At 34.5% G+C, this 20350-nt stretch overlaps 1 protein-coding gene across 1 annotated transcript in view; it reads left to right on the top strand.

Moving 5' to 3' along the window:
- Window positions 1-20350, top strand: part of LOC112969900 (dystrophin) — a gene marked incomplete at its 3' end in the record, with an annotated part of 817409 nt that overhangs the window by 196782 nt on the left and 600277 nt on the right. Inside the window, exons 26-29 of the mRNA XM_026073700.1 lie at window positions 5638-5748; window positions 9892-10065; window positions 13042-13197; window positions 17519-17689. Of these exons, the coding sequence (XP_025929485.1) occupies window positions 5638-5748; window positions 9892-10065; window positions 13042-13197; window positions 17519-17689 (612 nt within the window). The remainder of the gene's footprint in view (window positions 1-5637; window positions 5749-9891; window positions 10066-13041; window positions 13198-17518; window positions 17690-20350) is intronic.

Below are 20350 nucleotides of genomic sequence, written 5' to 3'. Positions count from 1 at the left end.
TGTTTTTTTTTCTCGCCTTTGTACATCAGACTGAGATTTGACTCCTTAGCAACTGATAGGAATTGGCTAGCAATTACTAGCAATTAAATTGTAAATGAGCAGCACTGTTAGGCTCAGTATTTTATAATGATTCTATACCTGAACCATTACTGAAATAAGCAAAAGTGCGGTTAAACTGAGCACCATTCTTGAGAGCTCAGCTATGCTGACTGAATGCTATTTACAGGACTATAAATCAGAAAAACTAACATGCCAAGAGGAACTGACAAGCTGTTCTCTGCAATTCAAGAAAAGACATATACCATATGCAATTAATTAAAAAGTAAATACTGGGGTTTTTTTCTGTGTCTTCACATGAGATGATGTGTTATTTGTGAACTACATGAGCAAATCACAGCCAGGATTGCAACTTTGTATCTAGACAATTTTGGTATAAGAGTTATGTGAAGGACTCATTAATTGCAGAGGTAATCTAGCATATTAGAGTTCATAATGAATTAGTTTACACAAAAGCAGAGAACAAGTAGAGGTTCACCATTATGCCTGAATCATGTCATATTATCATCTTATTGGGGCACCACTGCAAAACTCGGAGTTGCTGGCAATTCCAAGCCTTTTTAGGTGGTAGATCTTAATGAAATGCATGGTAGAAAAGTAATGTACCATGCTAAAATTAGAACTTCTTTTCCTAGAACAACCAGTGGAAGAGATTGAAATTAATATAATTGTCCTTGTCTCTAGAACCACCACTCAGTGCTGAAGGACTTGCTAGTCTGGCTGTGTAATTTTCGGTTATTGAGAACTAAACACTATTTTATTGCCCAGTGTTAGTGTTGCCTGATTTATTTTTTCGGAGGATATGGAATATGAAGAGGTTAGCATGGGTATATTAAAAGATGGTATAACTACTTTGTTCCTAGTTTATTTTGTAAGCCTGTTTTGCATAGTGCGTTCTTCTTAAGAGAGCCTGTGCAAAGGGACTAGACAGGAAAGTTGCTAGACAGGAAAAATATCTTGCGAGGAAAGGACCAACCCTGCAAGGTCAGAGAGAGGTATAAAAAAAAGTCTTTCTGTTTACTGTGTATCATCCAAGAGATCCAAGTGACCTCTCTTTAAGGGGCTACCTGGCTCTGATGTATCACTTGGTGTTTCAATAAACCTTTGCTTTAGGATTGAAAGCCTTTTGGTGTCTTTCATTAAGCTTCCTGTGGAGAAAACAGGGCATGCTTCTCTCCGAGGATCTGGCCAGTTTATGATCTTGTCACAGAATGGAAATAACCCTTTTGTACAGGAACAGGTTTTAGAAATCAGGTTTTTAATTAGTAAACACATTTTCAATCAATTATTGTTCTTCTGCAGTGGACTTTAAAGGGAAAAAGAGATCAGAAAGAAGGGAAAACTTTGGTTAATTCTAACAGCTTGTTTTGAACCTCATCCTTTTGCTGCAAGTGTTTAATGACCAATAATTCATGAAGTTTGCTGTATTTTATTGTGCAAGTTTATATGTCAAATTCAGACAAGGAAATTGGCCGCTCTCATTTTAGTGTTACATCCATGGAAAATGTTTTACCTGTTAGTTGCTTATTCTAAGTTCGAATGATATCAGAATATAAATCTTCCCTGTTCCAACTGGGAATGTGTTAGTACACGTATCATTTGAATCTTTTTTCTTCTGGATTTGTACAGCTTTTGAGAAGCTGTTAATTTGCTGACCTTGCCAGTAGAGTCATCGCTGACTGCGATGTAAGTCTTCCCTCTATTATGAATTTCTGGCAGCCAGTATAAGAAAATTCAGTGAGGTCTGGCAACTTGAAATCAAGGCAATTTGGAGCATCAGATACACTTCTTGTGGCCTTGCCCTGTTCCTGAAGTTAACAGAACCAGCAGGGACTTCTTCCTTCTTAAAGAGCAGACAAAATAAACAAGGTGAACTCTAGTTCTGGGGCGGAAAATAGTATCCTTGACCTGCCCTAAGAAAGCAGTTTCACCAGTGTTTTAATACTTCTATTGTTTTTTTTTTCCAAAATGTCTTTCAGACTTTTTGGCAATTTGCTGATACTCCATTGACTGGGACTGTTATCACAGTGCAGTCTTTCCAGTGTTCATCATACTAAAATCTATATGTGCATATTAGATATAGACTACAGCTACCTTGTCCCACAATATTAGTTTAATGTATGATCTTATGTTTTGGTATTTTTATTTTGATTTTAAGTAAATAATTTCCTTTTAATTAAATATCTGAGGGTTTTTTCCAGATTAATTTCCATTGTTCTAATTTTGCTGATCATTGCAGACTGGCATTTCTCTATTTTAGTAAATACTTCAGCTGTTTCTCTAATTATGTTATCAGGTATTGATGTGGTGACATTTAGTCAAGCCTTATAGTTCAAGGTTTGTCTTTGTGCTCTATTACCTTTTTTTTTAAATGTTGTTATAGATGCATTAGATTGCAGGTAGCTTTGTAACACATTATCTCAGGTATTAAATGAAAGAACAGTAATGTTAGTTCTTTTGGCTTTCCTTTCTCTGATTTAAGGTATGAAAGGCTCTTCAAGAATGAGCTACAGTGCCAATTCTCTGCTTTTTGATGTCAGTGTAGGAAGGCTCTCTTCATTTCACTGTTCACCTTTTTAAAATCAAGATTAGTAATTGGGAGAAGTAATGGATTGAATGCCCCTGAGACTGGAATCCTTTTACTCTAGAAGTAGTCCTCATTACAATACTAAAGCAATCCCTTTAATCTTGTATATATAGTTTAGTTTATATATGTATATGTATATGTAAATATATATGTATACACACATATATGTTTGTGTGTGTATAAATTTTCCAAATTATTAAACTGGTTTAAAAGAATGCCTAACAATGAGTGGTGGAAAATGAGACTCCATAACCTGTAGTACAGAATAATTTAAGCACAGTGGTATATATTAGTTACATACCCTACATTATGCTGCTGTGTGCAAGAATTGAAAGGAAGACAGTTCTGGCTGCCAAGATTTTACTCTCTGTTAAAAGACAATATAGACAGGAAGCACTGAGGAGAACAGAGGCAACAATAGTAGAAATGAAGAAAATCGGTGCTTTCTTATGGAAATTTAGAAGTCTGAGTAATAAATTCATGAGTCAAAAGGGGTGATAGGTAAAAAAGAATATCAAATTGGTCATGTCAAAACTGAATGAAAAGGAGCACAGACAGGTGTCATAAATTATCTTGTATCCATTCAGGACCAGTTTAATCTTTCTACTGAGACTGTGAGCAGCAGTGGCAATTACAGAAAATCTTTTCTTGCTATAATCTTTTCTACTATTCTTTCATGCTTTTCTCTAATGTGCTTGTTCCGTCTAACTCCATATTTTGATGTCAGAGAAGGTGATGCTTCATCTCTCTCCTGCAGAGCAATTTTAAAAAGGGAAGATAGAACAATCTCCATGGAATGTCCCATAATACCTAATTATTAAAACCCTACTCTTATCTCTACTGTGCTGTCCTGACCTATTCAGATAAAAATTGTTCAATTATATGCTTTTCAGAGTGACTCTGAGGTTGGGCAAAGTAAACTGGAAAATACAACACAAAAATAGAATTAATTGATGAGGTGCTCTAAAGGCAGAAGCACAGTTGAAATACCAGATGTGATATAATATATTCTTATGACATTCAGACTCAGATAATCTTTGCATATACAATTCTGATTTCCAATACATCAAGAAATGAGTTGACTAATTCTGAGTCACTGTCAACAATTTGGTCCATTTGCTGTACAAGCAGTAAATAATCCTTTTACACTCCTTGTACACTTCAAGAGGGAAATTCTAAACAAGCAGAAAAGAAATATTCTAAACTATTAAATAAGCCTTCTCTCCCTGTATTGCATTGTCCTTGCAATTGACCTTCCTGGTTTTCTCAAAAGCAAAATATCATATTTAGAAAATTCTATTACTTGCTCCAAATGTAACTGACCATTCAGTAAATGGTTTTGACAATGAGAAGTCAAAATGCTCACTCTGAAAAGTAGAAAAAGTACAATTATGATAAATTTAAATCAAAAATTTCATGTAAATTGTCAGTTTTCTGTCAATGATTTTGCTTTTACACATGTTTTGCTACAGAAAAATATTTTATTTCTCTAAAGAATACTAGGTAGTTGAGACTCATAAATATATTTTCTTAATTAATTAATTATTTTCTTTTTTGTAAGTCTTTGTCTCCTAAAATGTATTTGAATATAGTTCTAATACAACTTGTGAGAAACTGCTTTAAATCTAGTATTGTTACATACATGTTACATTTGTATGCAAGGTATAACCTTGTAATAACCCTATACAGTAGAGAGTGTACAATGTATACAGCTTTGTAATTAACAACCTATGAAGATGTGACTAACAAATAATTTAATATTCATTTTTACTTATAATCAAACTTTAAAGAATCAAATTACAATTGAAAACAGCTTTTCCTCATTTGCATAACTCTTTAAAGTTATACTCCTCTTTTCTTTTTTGAACTACACAAATTTCATATTTTACAAGTATAAAGATAAATGCTTGTGCGTATATATAAATTTACAGCTAGTTTGGAGTATATTTGAGAAATGCTTGTAAAACATAGGAAAAAAATTTAAATCTAAAATCACTTTTTCTTGCAGGAGTATAGGCCTTAAATATCTTTCCTGGTGGGGAAATATCCTGTATTTCTTTCGTGTAGCAATTGTCCTTAGTGGTACTTGTCTAGCAGTTCCACTTACACCAGATTCTCGTTTTCTAATAGTTTCAATGTAAAATTATTTGGATTACTATGAATTATGCTATAACAATATATATTATATTTGTTGTTTTCCATTGCATTGTCTTATCCAGCATTGCTTAAGTTAATTGTTTCTTCTTATAAGGTTCAATAATGATGAGCCAACAAAGCTGATATTTTTATTGTGGTGATTTGATCGCATACTGATTGCAGAAAGTGAAAAACAGAAATGTTAGAAAATGGATAAAGGCAGTGCAGTAATGTACTACATGTCATTATGCATTTGCCCTATCTACAGGTGCTGAAGACAGATTCTGGTTAGTAACATGCCACAAATTGAATAATGTCCTAGATATAACACAGTATCTGTGAGATTAAAATGTTGTTATACGTAGAAGATACTTTGATCAGAATTCTCTCAACTCTGCTAATGACACTGTGAAAATAAGAAACAAGACACAGGAATAGCAAAGCAAAACCCTTTCCTATTTGTGTTTTTCTTTTCGGTGATTACTTTTCAATTTTCGTTCCAACAAAAATAGTTGCCTTTCTTCAGAAGAAAGAAATCTGTATTTTTGTCTGCAGTTTAGTCACAATTTCCTTAGCAAGATTATGTCATTATTGTCACAATGTCAGACAGTTATATGTTCAAGCAGGAGAAGGAATTATTATGTTCAAGAGAAACTAAACTGAATAATTTACAGGACAGCTAACGAGAAAACAATATTCTCTCTTCATAATATTCTCTTTATAATATTCTCCAATGGTCCAATATATACTGTAAAGCTTTTATTTTAATATGCTTCTAAATGAACTATTCCAAATAATCGTAACAAGATAAACGTTTTCTTCAGACACTTCTTGTTATTGTCTTTGTTTTTCAACAGAAAATACAATCTGAATTAACAAGCCATGAGATTAGTTTGGAAGAAATGAAGAAACGAAAACGGGGTAAAGATGCCGCAAAAAGAGTTTTTTCCCAAATTGATGTGGCACAGGTATGCAAATTTTACTTCCTGCATCTTTCCTTTGCTCATGCAAACAAACAGCATTAGTATTACTGTTACTATAGTATGAAATATTCTTAGGGTATCTCTCATATTGTAGCTGCTCCTTTCTATCCAGGAAATTCGTGTGAATAAAGCATACCATCTAGGTTTTCTTACTGACAGTTTTTTATTATAGTCTGCCTAATTAGTTGGCAACAGTTCTACAGTATACAGAGCTGAAGTAATCGACTGTGTAGGAGCAGCACTATATAAGGGGAGCTTTGAATGTACTGTAGTTATAACAAGTGACACCACAGTGAAGCTTTTTGGTATACCATTTAATGTGCATAAAAATATTTAGACTTAAAAATATTTGGAAATGTGGGTAGAGCTGCATTTAAGAGTTAAAAACTATAATTTAAATGTTTTCTTTGTACCGTAAGTTATTTCTCACATCTTCATTTATATTTCACATTGTAAATAAGGGGTACAAGGAGAGTACTAAAACCCAAGCTGAGCAGCACATTGCAGTCATTGATTTAAAACGCTAGCTACTGTTTTATTTCATCCAGCTTAATAGACGTAAAAAGACCTGTTTGAAATTGAAGAAGGTTTAATTAACACTTTGGAGCAATATTCTGGTTTTAACTCATTAATCTGTATAAGGTTCTTGACTGTTTTGCTTCTTTTATTTTTGGCATGAGTGCCAAAGTTCACCAGGTTGCAAAACAAATTGTTGTTATTAGTATTATTAGCTATGTCATAATTTGTTGGCAGAGAAAGACAAAGAATTTGGTTACGGTATTAACAGTAAACAAGGCCATCTCTTCGTCTCTGTCAGATATTTCCAGGTATCTGAGCTTTCGTTTTTTACCTTATTAAGGATAACATTACTTTACCAAGCTTTTTGTGAAGATCGGTTTTTGCGAGTGTTTTGACGATGAGACACAGAAGAATGTACAAGCTGTAAGGACAGCTTTTTGAAAAGTTATTTAGTTTGAACTGAACAAGTTACTGTTTTAAGGTTTCCTCTCATCTACAAGACTAGCCTTTCTCTGATGAGAATATGTGTGTGCAGTTCCTTCTCTTTCTGTCTTCCTTCACCCTCTGATGGTCTCTATAGGAGCTTTGAAGTTGCCCATATTTCTTCAGTGAAATGCAGGCATCGTATGACTTTCTATCTAAATGCTTATAAATTCAACAGCATGCAAGGGAGCACTACCCTTTTTAGATGTACACTTTGTTTCTTAATCTGTTTTTGTGCACATTGTGTTTTTCCTCAAGAGACTTCTCTGGATGACCATATATATTAGTTTTTGTTTTAACAGGATTGGTTGRGTCAATGTGAAAAATTTTTCTAAGTAAATAGAATAAAATGTAACCAAAAAATAGCAAATTTACATGAATGTAAATCTTTATAATTATAAAGAATGTAAGTATCAACAACCAAAAAAGGTGAAAGCTGAGCACTTTGTTCCAAAGACTGTGTTTGGTTTTAGGCTGGTGAACTCTATTGAATTATTTTGCATCACTGTGGAGTACCTTCAGTGGTAAATCACATTCCACAAGATCTGTCTTTACTTACTCTTTTCCTGAAGAGCATTACTTACAAATCAATACTGCATGCATTTCTTTTTTGCACTAAGCTTAGAATAAAAAAAATTAAATTAAAAAACTAAAATATTTCTTATTTGACATATATGAATTGTATATTAATCCAACTATCTATGTAGACAGAAAATAAACAGCAATTATTGAAACAAAGTATTTGCCATGTAATCATGAAATTACTGTTCACTGACCAAAATTATGCTGGCTTTTTGGATTACTGTAGATTGAGAGTTAGGTTCTGAACTTCAAAGCTAGGGGAGGAAAGGAAGTTTAGCAAAACAAGAATCTGTTTCTGCCATGGTGTTGAAAGAACTAGTTAATCCTACTAGGTTAAAAGTGTTGTAAGAAAGTGAAATCTTGCCTGATGATCTGTCTTTATGAAGTGCTCTGTGAACTTGCATAAATTGGTAGTTAGTTACATAATTTAACTGTATGTTATGTGAAGAAATGCTTCCTTTTGTTCATTTTGGACTTCCTGTCTAAGAGTTTCATTTGATGTCACCTTCTTCATGCATTTTGAGAAACAGTTATCATTTGCTATTCAACCCTTTGCATCCCACTAATTTTACTCCCCCTCAGTTGTCTCTTTTCCAGACTGACTAGCATGTTGTCATATCAAAGCCTCTGATTATATCTTTGATTGTCCTGTCATCCTTCTTTACACATTTTCTATTTTTACAACACATATTTTGAGAAGAAGGGATCAAAACTGCACACAGTATTCAGGCTCTATATAGTTTTATACAATGGATTTTATACAGTGACAGGTATTTTATTTTTTGTTCTTCATTTGTTTCCTAATCATTCCGAATACTTGCTTTGCTTTTTTGGCTGCTTTTAAGTATTGAGCTGGTGTTTTCTTAGAACTTCCTGAGATAAATATAAGTATATATTATAGCTATTACAGTTATCTATTATAAACTCAACTGAGAGTGCTAACAGATAATTTAGAACCTGCTTGTTGTAGATAAAGTTTTGTTTGTTTTCTGCGATGCTTTACTTAATTTTTGGCAGAATTGAGTACCATTTGCCTTTTTTTTTTCATCCAGTCCCTCAGGACTGTGCAATCCTTCAGTGTCTCTTCACATATGGCATTCATTTTTTCTAGCATTAATATCTCCATTCTCCCTCCTTTCTGGATCATTTTTAATGTATTGACCAACACAAATTGTAACGGATACTGATGGGGCATTGCAAGCTTCCCAGAAGACTTGGTCTTCCTCAAGATGAAGTATCACAAGAAGATGAAAAACTAATTAAGTATGAATTTAGTATATGCAAACACTCTGAAGAAAAACGAGACCATTTATGCATACCCTTTGTTTCCTATTTTTATTCATTTAATCAATTATTTATCCAGGAAAAGACTTCCTTTCTTACTCCATTGGATCTCAAATTCATTAAGTGTTTAATGGGGGAACATTGTCAGAAGAAAGTTATCTAAGTACTCTGTGTTACCCAAAATTGTCATCTTCACATGATTGATGGCTCTTTCAAAGAACTCTAATAGACGTGAGAGGCATGATTTCCCTTTTCAAAGGCTAAGCTGATTTTTACTAATGCCATATATTTCTATATGTAGGCTAATTATGTTCCTTACTATAGTTTTTCTCAGTTTATGTAGTACAGATAACAGACTTATTGGTATGAAGTGTCCAGGATTAGAAGAAAAAAAAAAATCACAAGTGTGTTTGCAAATGCTGAGTTCTTAATTAATTATTTGTCTGTTTCTTGGTGATATTCTACTTTTCAAACTGTAGGAAGGCATATCCTACTGGAAGTTTGCTGTGTACTCCTATAAGGACATGAGTTCTTAGTCCTGTCAATAATTAAAATGCCTTTTCTTTCCTTTATTTTTTATTATTTCCCCTCCCCTGAGGTAGAGATCGTATAAGCGAGCAATATAATTAGTTGACAACGATAATGAATTGTGAAAACTGTGAAATTAGAAACCATGCTTGTCACAGATTTTACTGCCTTCAAATTACTTTCTTTTTCTCCAGGTTATGGCTTTTGAAATGAAAATTGAGATCCATTCTATACTTTAAATCTCAGTTTTTGTGCCAGACCTACTTACTGCCAAGAAACTTTAGTTGTGTTTCACTGAGGGACTAAAAGATTTACTCCTTATATCACGAAGCAGCATCATGGTAGAGAGCTCATGAGCTCTCTATCACCAAGAACAATGAGCTCTCTTCACTCTTGAACTCTTCTTTGTACTGTGCTCAAGCCATTAAACCTCTCTCCACCCCCCGCCAACATTTTGTATATTGGAAAATATGTACATTCTTCCTTTCTTCAGATGAGTTTATGTGCTCTGCTGCATCCCGTGTCCTTGATGAGGTGAGAATTTCCCTCCTCCTGTGGAAACTAAGATTCTCTGCAGCTGATATTTTCCCCTAAAGATTTTGGTTCTTTAAATATAGAATGAGAAACTGTACCAATTGATAATGGATTATCAGCATTCTGAAACTCATCTAAGACTTCTCTTCAATATTGATTTAATTTCACTTTTACTACTCACCCATGCTTGCTTTTCAGAAAAAGCTGCAGGATGTGTCCATGAAGTTTCGCTTGTTCCAGAAGCCAGCCAATTTCGAACAGCGTCTGCAAGAATGTAAAAGGATTTTAGATGAAGTGAAATTGCAAGTGCCCAAGTTGGAGACGAAAAGTGTTGAGCAGGAAGTGGTGCAATCACAGTTGGATCATTGCATGGTGAATATATAAAGATCCTGTTTTTCTATTAGTTTCCTACCTATTCTGTCCTTCAAATTTAAAATATCTTTAATGATGTTTTCAGTATTTCTTTGGGAATTATTAGAAGAAGTTCTGAGAGAGATTTAAGAGCAAAGTCGTGCGATGAAAATTACAGGAACCTTTTTAAATTTGGACATGTTTATGGAGAGGGGTTAGAGAGAAGGTGTTAACCTTATTGTCCCACTTCTTTCCTTTCATGGAAATGAGATTAGAAGGACATTGTCCACTTAAAATTCTATTCAATTTTAAAGTTTGCAAAGCTATAATAAGATGGTGAAATAGCTCTAACATATTTTCTAGTCTTATAGTAACTTTTTCCTTTCTGTATAGTATTCTCTGTTCTCGTGTCATGGTAAAGACCCTCTCAGAAGCATGGAATACTAATTAAATGAGTGAAAATGTTTGGAAATATGGAATTATGTGGAGAACGCTAAATATTACATAATGTTGCCCAGATTTCAGGATGAGAAACAAAATATCAGCTGTTCATGAAACTGAAAAAATTTAGATATCAAAACATTTTGCATTTCAGTCAAGTTTTAAATAGTGATCATGCCCTTTCACTATATAAGAGTATATGTCAAGATCCCTTTTCTAATTCCCCCCTCCATCTTGCATTTGAGTTTATTTCCCTGGATGGGCCATATTTTCCACAATACGATACAGTCACAGGACTCCATGATGTAGCCAGAAGAGATGTTGCAATGCATGAAATCTATTCTAGCCAGGAAACCCCAGACATAAAGGAGAAACCTAGAGTACCCTCATTAGAGCTTCCGTGAGATGCCATGCTGTAACTTGTTTAAGCTACAAGAGCGAAAGAAAGCCTGAATATGTCCTAAAGAACATGAAGAAATTCTGTGTGTACCACTGTAATTACTCTGTAATTCTGTATCCCTTTATCGCTGAAGGGAAGTAGAGATAAAGATGAATGCTGTGTGCTTTGACGATAGGAAAATGGAGATTTTTAACATGAACAATCAGGACAATCAGATTGTTAGGAACAATCTCCTTGTCTTCTGCAGCTTTTTGTGGAGCTTTGGCATGCCTTAAGACAGCTTTTTCCCTCAGGCTCTTTTGGATCTAAATGTAAGAATTTAAATTAAAAAATAGGTTTAGAAAAAGTTGACGCTGTTTCTTTACATCTTGGGCTTTTCTTAAATGCAATTAGCCTTAAATTCACATTCTTATCAGAATGATACGGTATTTAGAAATCCTCTACTGACTTAAAGTAGTTCCACTCAGCAGTTAGTTGTTGCAGCCCTGTAGCTGTGATACTCTTGGGAAGCCTCATAGTGGTTTTTAGAGCATCTTTCTGTATTTAAAGATTCTGATAATGTTTCTGTTTAAAAAAAACAGTCATATTATCCCATCAGTTGTTGGCCAATGTGTATCGTACAAGCTTCCAAATTTGTTGATGACTGCTTATCAATGTTGAAGAATGTATTTATCATATAAGGCACCTAAGATCCCTTGGACTGCAAGGTAGTATATAAATAGATAATAAAATAATAATTATATTGAGAATCATCTTAATTAACCTTAGATTGCAGAGAAAATGTGTGTTTTTTTCTTGTCAGATCTGCTGGGAAAAAAAGTCTTGCCTTTACCTATACTGTCTAGGCATGCTGGACACAGATTTTACACTGTGGTGAGATACTGCTATTAAGAGGAAAGTTCAAAAAATTAGGAATGAAAGAAGTACAGTATAGTTTATTTTGCAGTTCTGTCAAAGGGTAGAAGGCAGTAAGTTTAATTTCCAGCATGTCACAGCAAAATGCCTGAACACAGAGTTAAGCTAGACAGCTCAACAATAAAACTTCTCAACAGCTTCATATTTGCCATTCTTCACCTACCTATGTGATAATGGATACTCTGTATTTCTGTGGAGTCTTCTTCCAATGTGAAGTTCACTGGCATTTCTGTGTCACAGCAGAATTCAATTTTAAATTAAATAGAAATATAAGTTCAACTTCTGCACTACTTATATCAAAGTTAATGTGGGCATTTATGTGCATACTAAATGGCCTGGGATACCAAGTTATAGGTTGAAATGCAGTTGTCATATTCAGACTTTCTGCATATGGAAAGAAAGGACAATGCTTACCTTTTTCTTAGTATCACTCTTTTGAAATATTAGGCAGTTTGTATTGTGCTTACAGATTGCTTGCATGCCAGTGCTTGCTGAACAGCTGTTTGGCCCTGATTTTCTGCTTAGCTATTGAAATACTAAAGGAACATGTAGTGAGTTATTTAATATATTTTGACTTAAATTTGTTACTTTTTCATGTAGATTTTTAGTTATTTAATTTTGTAAACAAGGTTAAACTCAGTACATATAGAGAAAGACCTCTATCCTACCAGGCTCCAATGAGTAGTATGAAAAACTTATAGATTTCTTATTAAAGTGAGTTTAGTGGTTATGTATAATTTAACTATATCCAGCAAGCTGTATGAGATGACAGAAGACATCTATTGTTAAGTATTGCATTATCTAAATCAGTTTGAAAACAACCTTTATCATATGTTATCACAATTAGTGATGGCCTGTATTTTCTTGTCTGTAATAACACTTCTGCCGTTGATTCTGTGGACGTGTTTTTTAAACCAATATTAGTAGTGGTAAACTGCTCTGAATCTATTAATTTGGATTCTGATTTAGAAGCTGTGATTAATTTGTCTTCTAAACATTTACTTGTATATATTTGGTCTGGGTTGTTTTGGTCTTTAGGTCACACACCTGGCATGTGATGAGCAATCTGAACTCCACTAGCTTTCTAACAGCAGTTAAAGGTGCTCAGTCTTGCATGATGGTGCTTTTATAAAGCAAACAATGTGAAGAATTCTAGTGCATCTGTATAATAGCTTCCATAGTCTTTTCCCTTTTACTTATTTTAATTGTGGTGCTTCTGTTTCATATTCTGATTTGATTAGAAATTATATAAAAGCCTGAGTGAGGTGAAGTCTGAAGTGGAAACAGTGATAAAAACTGGAAGACAGATTGTTCAAAAGCAGCAGACAGAGAACCCAAAAGAACTGGATGAAAGACTTACAGCTTTGAAGTTGCAGTATAATGAATTGGGTGCAAAGGTAAGCTCTATGGTTTTATAATACAAAAGTACGCTCTCATTTTAACTTGCAAAGTGAAAACTAATCTTGGTATGATAAGTTAACATTCATTTTTTATTGGTTGCTTCCAAGGCCCTCACATTTTCTAAAGAGTGGGACACAAGGAATGGTGCCAAAGGCAAATCGACAAGATGGATATTCAGTTGTTCTGATTAAAAAAAATACTTTATCAAGTTATAAAATTGCATTGTTAGAATTTAAAACTATACTTCCTTAACATTTTCACTTATTTTTGCCTTGTAGTTTATTGGGTTTTGGGGCGGAGGGGGGTATTGTTTCTTTTTAATGGCTTATTAGCAGTTACTAGTTTCGAACACTTCAGAAAAATCTTTAGATCACGTGTGTGATTTTTTTCACATGTTCTATCTTAAATGCTACTTCGAAAAAGAGAAAAACCTACCTTTTTCTTTTCCTTCCGCCTCTGATTGTACAGATCTTTAAGTATTTCATTTCTGTTTGTTGCTGTTCAAAAATCTATTGGCTGAAAGTTCTTTCTACTGCAGTTCTCTTCCACAGATAATATTCATTTGGGAACCTGAATTAAAACAGTTCTCTGTCTTGCTAGAAGATGAAGGTATTAATAGACATCAATCTTTTGAGTGTCAATAAAACTGAAGAATCTGCTTCAGTAAGGTGTAGATAGCTATCATTCAACATAATATATTTGGCTTCTCTTTTATTTTACAAAGGGCTATGGCATTTATTACTGCATTATATTTAACATAACAACAGAAAGGTGTATATCTAATGAAAGGATAAAAATGTGCCATTAGGGAACTGTTAGTGATCTGAAGTGAGCAATATTGCAAATTAATGTGGGCCAAAAATCCAAATGCTGTGTTTAGCTTTGTTGTCCTAGATTTCATTTTTTCAATTTACTTTTACTTAGTATGGTATTTAACTGTGTTAGAGTTACAGATGCCCAGATGTAGAGAACTAAAGTAATCACTTACCCATTATCAGCCCCAATTGATTTTATTAAGTTTGGAGAAAAAAACACTTTTTTTTTTTTTTAAGAAAGAAATGATAATAGTTATAAATAAGTCTCAGGACTGAACTTCATAGCTTGAGGGCAAACACATACTCATGTGTAGACTCATTTGCATGATTTCATATGCATTCACATATTGTGCTTTAGGAGGGCACTTCTATTTAAAACAGTCCCTAATAAGTACATTCTTAAGCATGTGGAATGGATTTTATTAAATGTGCTGAAGTGTTGTGTAATGTATAGCTCTCAGAAAGGAAAATTGTAATCAACAAGATTTTAATCATTTCTAATAATTTCCTGCAATACCTGCTGTATTCAATATGGAAAAATGATTTGAGATACAAGTACTTGAGACCCTCTGAATCTAAAAATTCTTCTCCCCCTTGAAACGGAGGGGAGTCGAAGGTTGGTTTGTTCTGCTTGTTTGTTTGTTTTTAGCATATACACGTAGGGATATAAATTCCTGTCATTAGACTTGTCCAGTCCAGGACCTGTCTACTGGTCCAGGAATGAGTTTTGCATCTTCAAAATATCAAGGTTTGCCCCTGATTTTTAACCAAATACACTTTCCAACTGCGATCAATGATTTGAAAAGTAATAGTGGTCTTAATGCAAGTAGGTTTGAGATGAAATTGCAAGAGGCCAAAATGTCATTTGTGCATCAGGGTGTAGTGGTTGCATTTATGATAATAGATATTTCATGCCTGTGCTTGCTTTTGCATTTAGTCTTTTCAGAAGGCTTTTGAATTCATTTGCTTGTGATCTCTCTCTCTGACACACATACATATAAACATATAGCTACAAACAACTGTATTACAGCTTAGATAAGTTTGTTGGTTATAAGTGGCTATAAGGTAGGGAGTCTGTAGTACCCTTACACCAAATCTCTCTATGGTGATTGAGCATAAGAGGTAGCTAGACTCTGTAAAAGAAAGTGGCAGTAATTAATGATCTTGCTGCTCTCCTAAGGGCCTTGCATGCTGTATAGGCTATCACTTACAAGGTCAGGTCATTCCTCACTCGCTCACTGCTGCACAGGAATTTGGCTATTAGACTTTGCCTGTAAAGCAAAAAGGCTAAAAAATACCTTAATTTTTGCTTTAAATATCTGTGTTTTCCTTTTTATTGACAGTAAGTTTTATTTGTTATATCCAAAGGTTCCTGCAAGTAAACTATCTAACATAGCTAAAATAGCTTTAAAATACAGAAAAGAAATTTATGGCAGTAGCACATATTTGATACCACTATAGAAAACAGAAGGCCTTAAGAGGGCACTGTTTCCTATTTTTCTTTAGAAATGTATTTTTACATTTAAAGTGCAAAGAGAAACTGATAAAACAGTAACCCCTGCAACATGGGAATAGTGGCATATTATTGGTATTATATGCAGAATATATATATATTTTTTTACATATATCAACCCAAATTTTTCCATGTTTGAGCATGTATCAATAGTTTTTTTATTATAGTCTACCAAGTGTTTATGATTTGGTCACACTTAGGATAGTGCATTTTGCATTGTATTGCTGGTAAGTACCTGCAAATAGTTATTTACCATGGCTTGTATTTGTTAACTGCAATATTTTCATTGTTTCTAATGATCAGAATCACTAATACTGATCAGAAGAAGAGGCAAAACATATGTGGATTCCTGGCTTCATGTGTGTGAATCTCTATTTAGCTAAAGAGATGTGTGCTCCTTCTTAGGGATTTACCTCTAGTTCTTCCTCTTGTGATGAATTGTTAATTCTGAGGGCATATTTAATGAATTTTAACATATGGGCAAGCACATAAACTATATTCAATGATGGAGAAGCATTCTGAGATTTTAGTAGCAAGCCTCTACTGAGTGATAACGTGGTAGGGGACACTTTGTTGCTTATTCTCTGGGAAAATCTGATCTGTTTACGCAGGGATAGCAAAATTCTCCTTGCAGGAGAGCTAGGCATCACAGACTTTGATCAGTGTGCCACTGGTTGTATTCAAACAGCTTCAAAGCCCAGAACGTGGGGCTTGTGGGGGGAATGGACTTCAAGGGAATATAAGAACGGGTTGGCTATACAAGGGAACTAGACATGAGAAAACACACTGGGAATAAGGAGCAAGAATGTGAAAGGAAACTATGATGGAAGGTGGGGAGGACCATGGAGAAGCAGCTTGGGATTACAGTCTACAAACTGCACTTCCTTTAAAAAGTCTGCGATATATCCTAACATTCTCATTGTTTTGCTTACTGTTAGTAAACACCTGTGAACTCCTAGGAAAACATATCTTTCTCTCTGTTCATTTATTTAGAAGAGAGACGGCTAATCTTTCAGTTAGTGCCAAACCGAATCTCATGGAGGCACTTGAGCTCAGTACACCTTGGTTTTCCCCCTCTGTATGAAAGACGGTAAAATCATTATATGACCAAAGCACAAGTGTTCCTATTGCAGGATAGGTGTGAGTCTGATTGTATACTGGGGACAACCTGCATCCTGCTAAAGTGACAGACACATTTTTGAAAAGGTGATGGGAGCGGGGCAAGACAGCTTGGTAAAAAGTGCATCAGAGTGTAATGCAAACTATATGAATTGTTCCACAATGACCCAAATAAACACTGTTAATCCATGGAAAGGATTTACAAATGATGCACATTTCTGCTGATTTTTTCCCCAGTTTTCTTTGAAAAAAGAAAAAAAAACAATTACAAACTTCTATGCAAAAATGCTACATTTAAAGAGTATGATTCAGGCAGCAAAATCATATACTAAGAAATTCCAAACTTAAGGTTAACTGTGCAGACTTAATTTGACATCATTCAGTGGCTTTTGTGTTTCAAGATTTTAGGATTTGTTTGGCAGAGAATTATTTTTTTCTTCTGTGTAGTGTAGCTACATAGAGAAAATCTGAGAGATCAATATCACTATAAAGCCATCTGTATGAAAATGTACTATTTGAAGGGTTTTGATATCTATTCTGTGTCTCAAGGAAAGCCTACTAATTCATCTCTTCCAGTGTTTGCTATGCCTGACTTTGAAAGGGAGGAGGAGGTTCGCTGAGGTCTGCTGCTAGTTCAGACTCAATGAATCATTATGCACAGATTGTTCTCATAGGTGTTTTAATACTAACAGCAAAATTGCAGGCATTGAGAGAACTAAGTGAAGATTTATAGCTGTATTAAAAGTGCAACTTGCCTTGTAAAATTACAAGTTCAACTGTCATAGAAAAATGGTGTATAAAAAACAGTACATTAAAGGCATTAAAACAGTATGACTGAAGAGTTAAGAAAAACATGTTTTCTTTCTGCAGGTGACAGAAAAAAAACAAGAGTTAGAGAAATGCTTGAAATTGTCCCGGAAGCTACGGAAAGAAATTAATGCTCTGACAGAATGGCTTGCAGCGACAGATGCAGAATTGACAAAGAGATCAGCAGTGCAGGGGATGCCTAGCAATTTGGATGCTGAAATTGCCTGGGGCAAGGTAACAATGTAACGCTGTACCTTTAGATATCTCATCTTATGCATATTAAAAAAGCTTGATAAATAAAGTGAATAAAAATTCTGTCATATAAATTGGTGGAACTTCGTAACTGTTATGGTATTATCCCACCGTAACATTACTGCTTAGAAAAGTAACTATCTTATCTCTGCATATATCCATAGCACGCTTCACCTTTCGTATTGCAGTAATCTTCATTGAGATGAATTAAGAAGTAGGATTTCTTTTTTTGTAGACTGCTTTAAATTATCCATCCAGTATCTGTGCAAATCGAGATCCAAGTTGGCACGGCTGGAGAGGGCAGCTCTTAGGTGCCCTGTCACTAAACTGAAGAAATCTCCCTCTCTCTCATTCTGTTCTTTTTGTGCTTAGAAAAGTGCTTATTTAACAGTAGAACAGCTCCAGTAAATGAAGGATTAAGGATGTTAGAACACTATATATTCCACATGTTCAGGTAGCAGCCAAGAGGTGGGATATTTGATTTCTTACTCCTTTTTATTTTGGAGCTCATTCATTTTCATTCGGGGGATTTCTTAGCTTTTGACTTCACCTTGAACTCTGATGTTAGGCTAAAACTCAAAGCCTAAAATGAAACTTGCCTCAAAATTGCTGTGTACACCACAGATTAGATGAAAATTATACAGAATCACTAAGGAATGGAAGAGTTGTTCATCAAACTGTATAGCTATGTGTGATGGTAAGACTTTAGCACAGTGTCATTCTCCACTAGCTAATCTAGTTTATATTCTGCATATGTAATGAAAATACATTTTAACTCAGAATATCAGCAAATCAGGCCATCATTATACACACATACCAAAATCTGTGCTTTTGAGGAAACTATGCTCAACGTTATCCAAAGCTTCAAAAATTCAAATAACTGCGGGCAGCCAGCAGCATTTTGATTAAGTGTTCCTGTATCAATTCTAAACAAAACAAAGCAAAAAGTTAAGAGGATTGTGTCTTTGTGCAAAGATTTACCAGTTCAGCTTTGCTTAATAGGAAAAATCCTTTAAAAATCTTTCAAGGTTCAACATGTATTATAGAAATTTTCATGCATAATATGCAGGCAACCTTGCTGCTTCTTTACTAGACTATGTAAAGTGGTTTCAAGCACTGGAGTAAAATTTGCTTTAGGTTACCTTTTGGTTTTTTGGTCCTTAACTGCCACTTTCATGCTTCTGAGCTTGATAAGATGTTTTTAGCCTTGAAATACCCTTAGCTGCTGATTTACCAAACAAGTAACAAGAAAAATTCTGTCAATTTACAAGTCTTCTGTGAGATATGTAATCTTTTATCATCAGTCTCTAAGAATTACAATATTTTGAAAGTATTATCCAAAATGTGTAAAGAACAATTTTCACTATTATTTGGCTATTATTACTGCTCTGACTATCAAAAAAAATTCCTGAAAACCCCATTGCTGCTTGATATTTTCTCATTTTCACTTGCTGCCTTTCCTACAGTAAAGTCTACCCAGTTCAACTCATCTCTTTTGATTAATATTTTGATCTTATCACACATAATAAAGAACAAATGTCTGATTTTTAACAGAGGGTTTATGCAATCATATGGTATTAATGCCCCCAAACTAATCTGTCAGTTACTCATAGCATTTCCCCAGTAAAGAAAACAAAAATAAGCTTTGGTGGTGTTAAACTACACAGTACACCTCTGCTGAAACAGGAATGCAAACCATATGTTCCTGTGTGCTTTTTCCAGAAAGTTAATGCAGATGTGTATAGCTGCAAAGCAGTTTAAGTAGAAAGATTTGTCTCTAATATCATGTAATGGTTAGACCTGAACCTTAACGCTTTGTAAGTTGCCTAATGAGACCTGAAAGCAAGGCTGCTGGTCAGTGCAGGTATGCAATGGCAAGTTCCTGCTGTGTCTCACTCTTGCTACAACAAGCACTACATATCTCCATCTTATGACAACCAAAAGGGTAACAAAATGTAGTTAAAATGAGAAATATTAATGTGAGATATATGTTAAACAGGTGAATGACTCTACCTAGTCACCTTCAGGAATGCCATAGATAATTGTGAATTCTCATGAGGAATTGATACCAAAAGGGTTGCAGAAGAAGTTGGTAACCAGCAAAATTTGGCTTCAGCTCCAGCCTGAAGCCATCCCATATGTCTAACCTCATGTACTGTCTTAGTTCTTCTGCTTCAATCAGTTCAGCACAAAAATAAGAATAAACGAACAACCTTGGATGAAAACAGCTGCCTCTTGCTGAAGTATATGTATATGTTTATTAATTCAGTGGCTTTCGTAATTCCTTTGTCAGGATTCTTTTTATGAAATAGAAGCCAGTATTCCCGTAAATATAAGTGGATTTTTAATTTTGAACATTCCGACAGAAAGTATAGGTCACAGGTGCTAGCTTTCCCACTAAGAGGCAGGAAACGTATGCTGTCATCCAGACCTTAAAACTCTTGTGAGGACTTCCTAAATCAGTGTTATACTGATATCCTATATGGATTTCAGTGAGGCATCAGACAAAATAGTTCATCAATAATTCAGTCCCCAGAACCAGGGCCTCACAATGTCTGAGTAATGTTGCAGCTTTGTGCTTTGGACCTCCTAGGAAAGTAAGCTGCTGAAGACAGTAACCAGTCTAATGAAATGCTCTGGGAG

This window comes from Apteryx rowi, unplaced genomic scaffold (assembly GCF_003343035.1).
Source record: "Apteryx rowi isolate R43461 unplaced genomic scaffold, aptRow1 scaffold_373, whole genome shotgun sequence".
Taxonomy (NCBI): Eukaryota; Metazoa; Chordata; class Aves; order Apterygiformes; family Apterygidae; genus Apteryx; species Apteryx rowi.
Note: the sequence above shows the minus strand (reverse complement) of the source record. Positions and strands in the feature narration are given on the sequence as shown.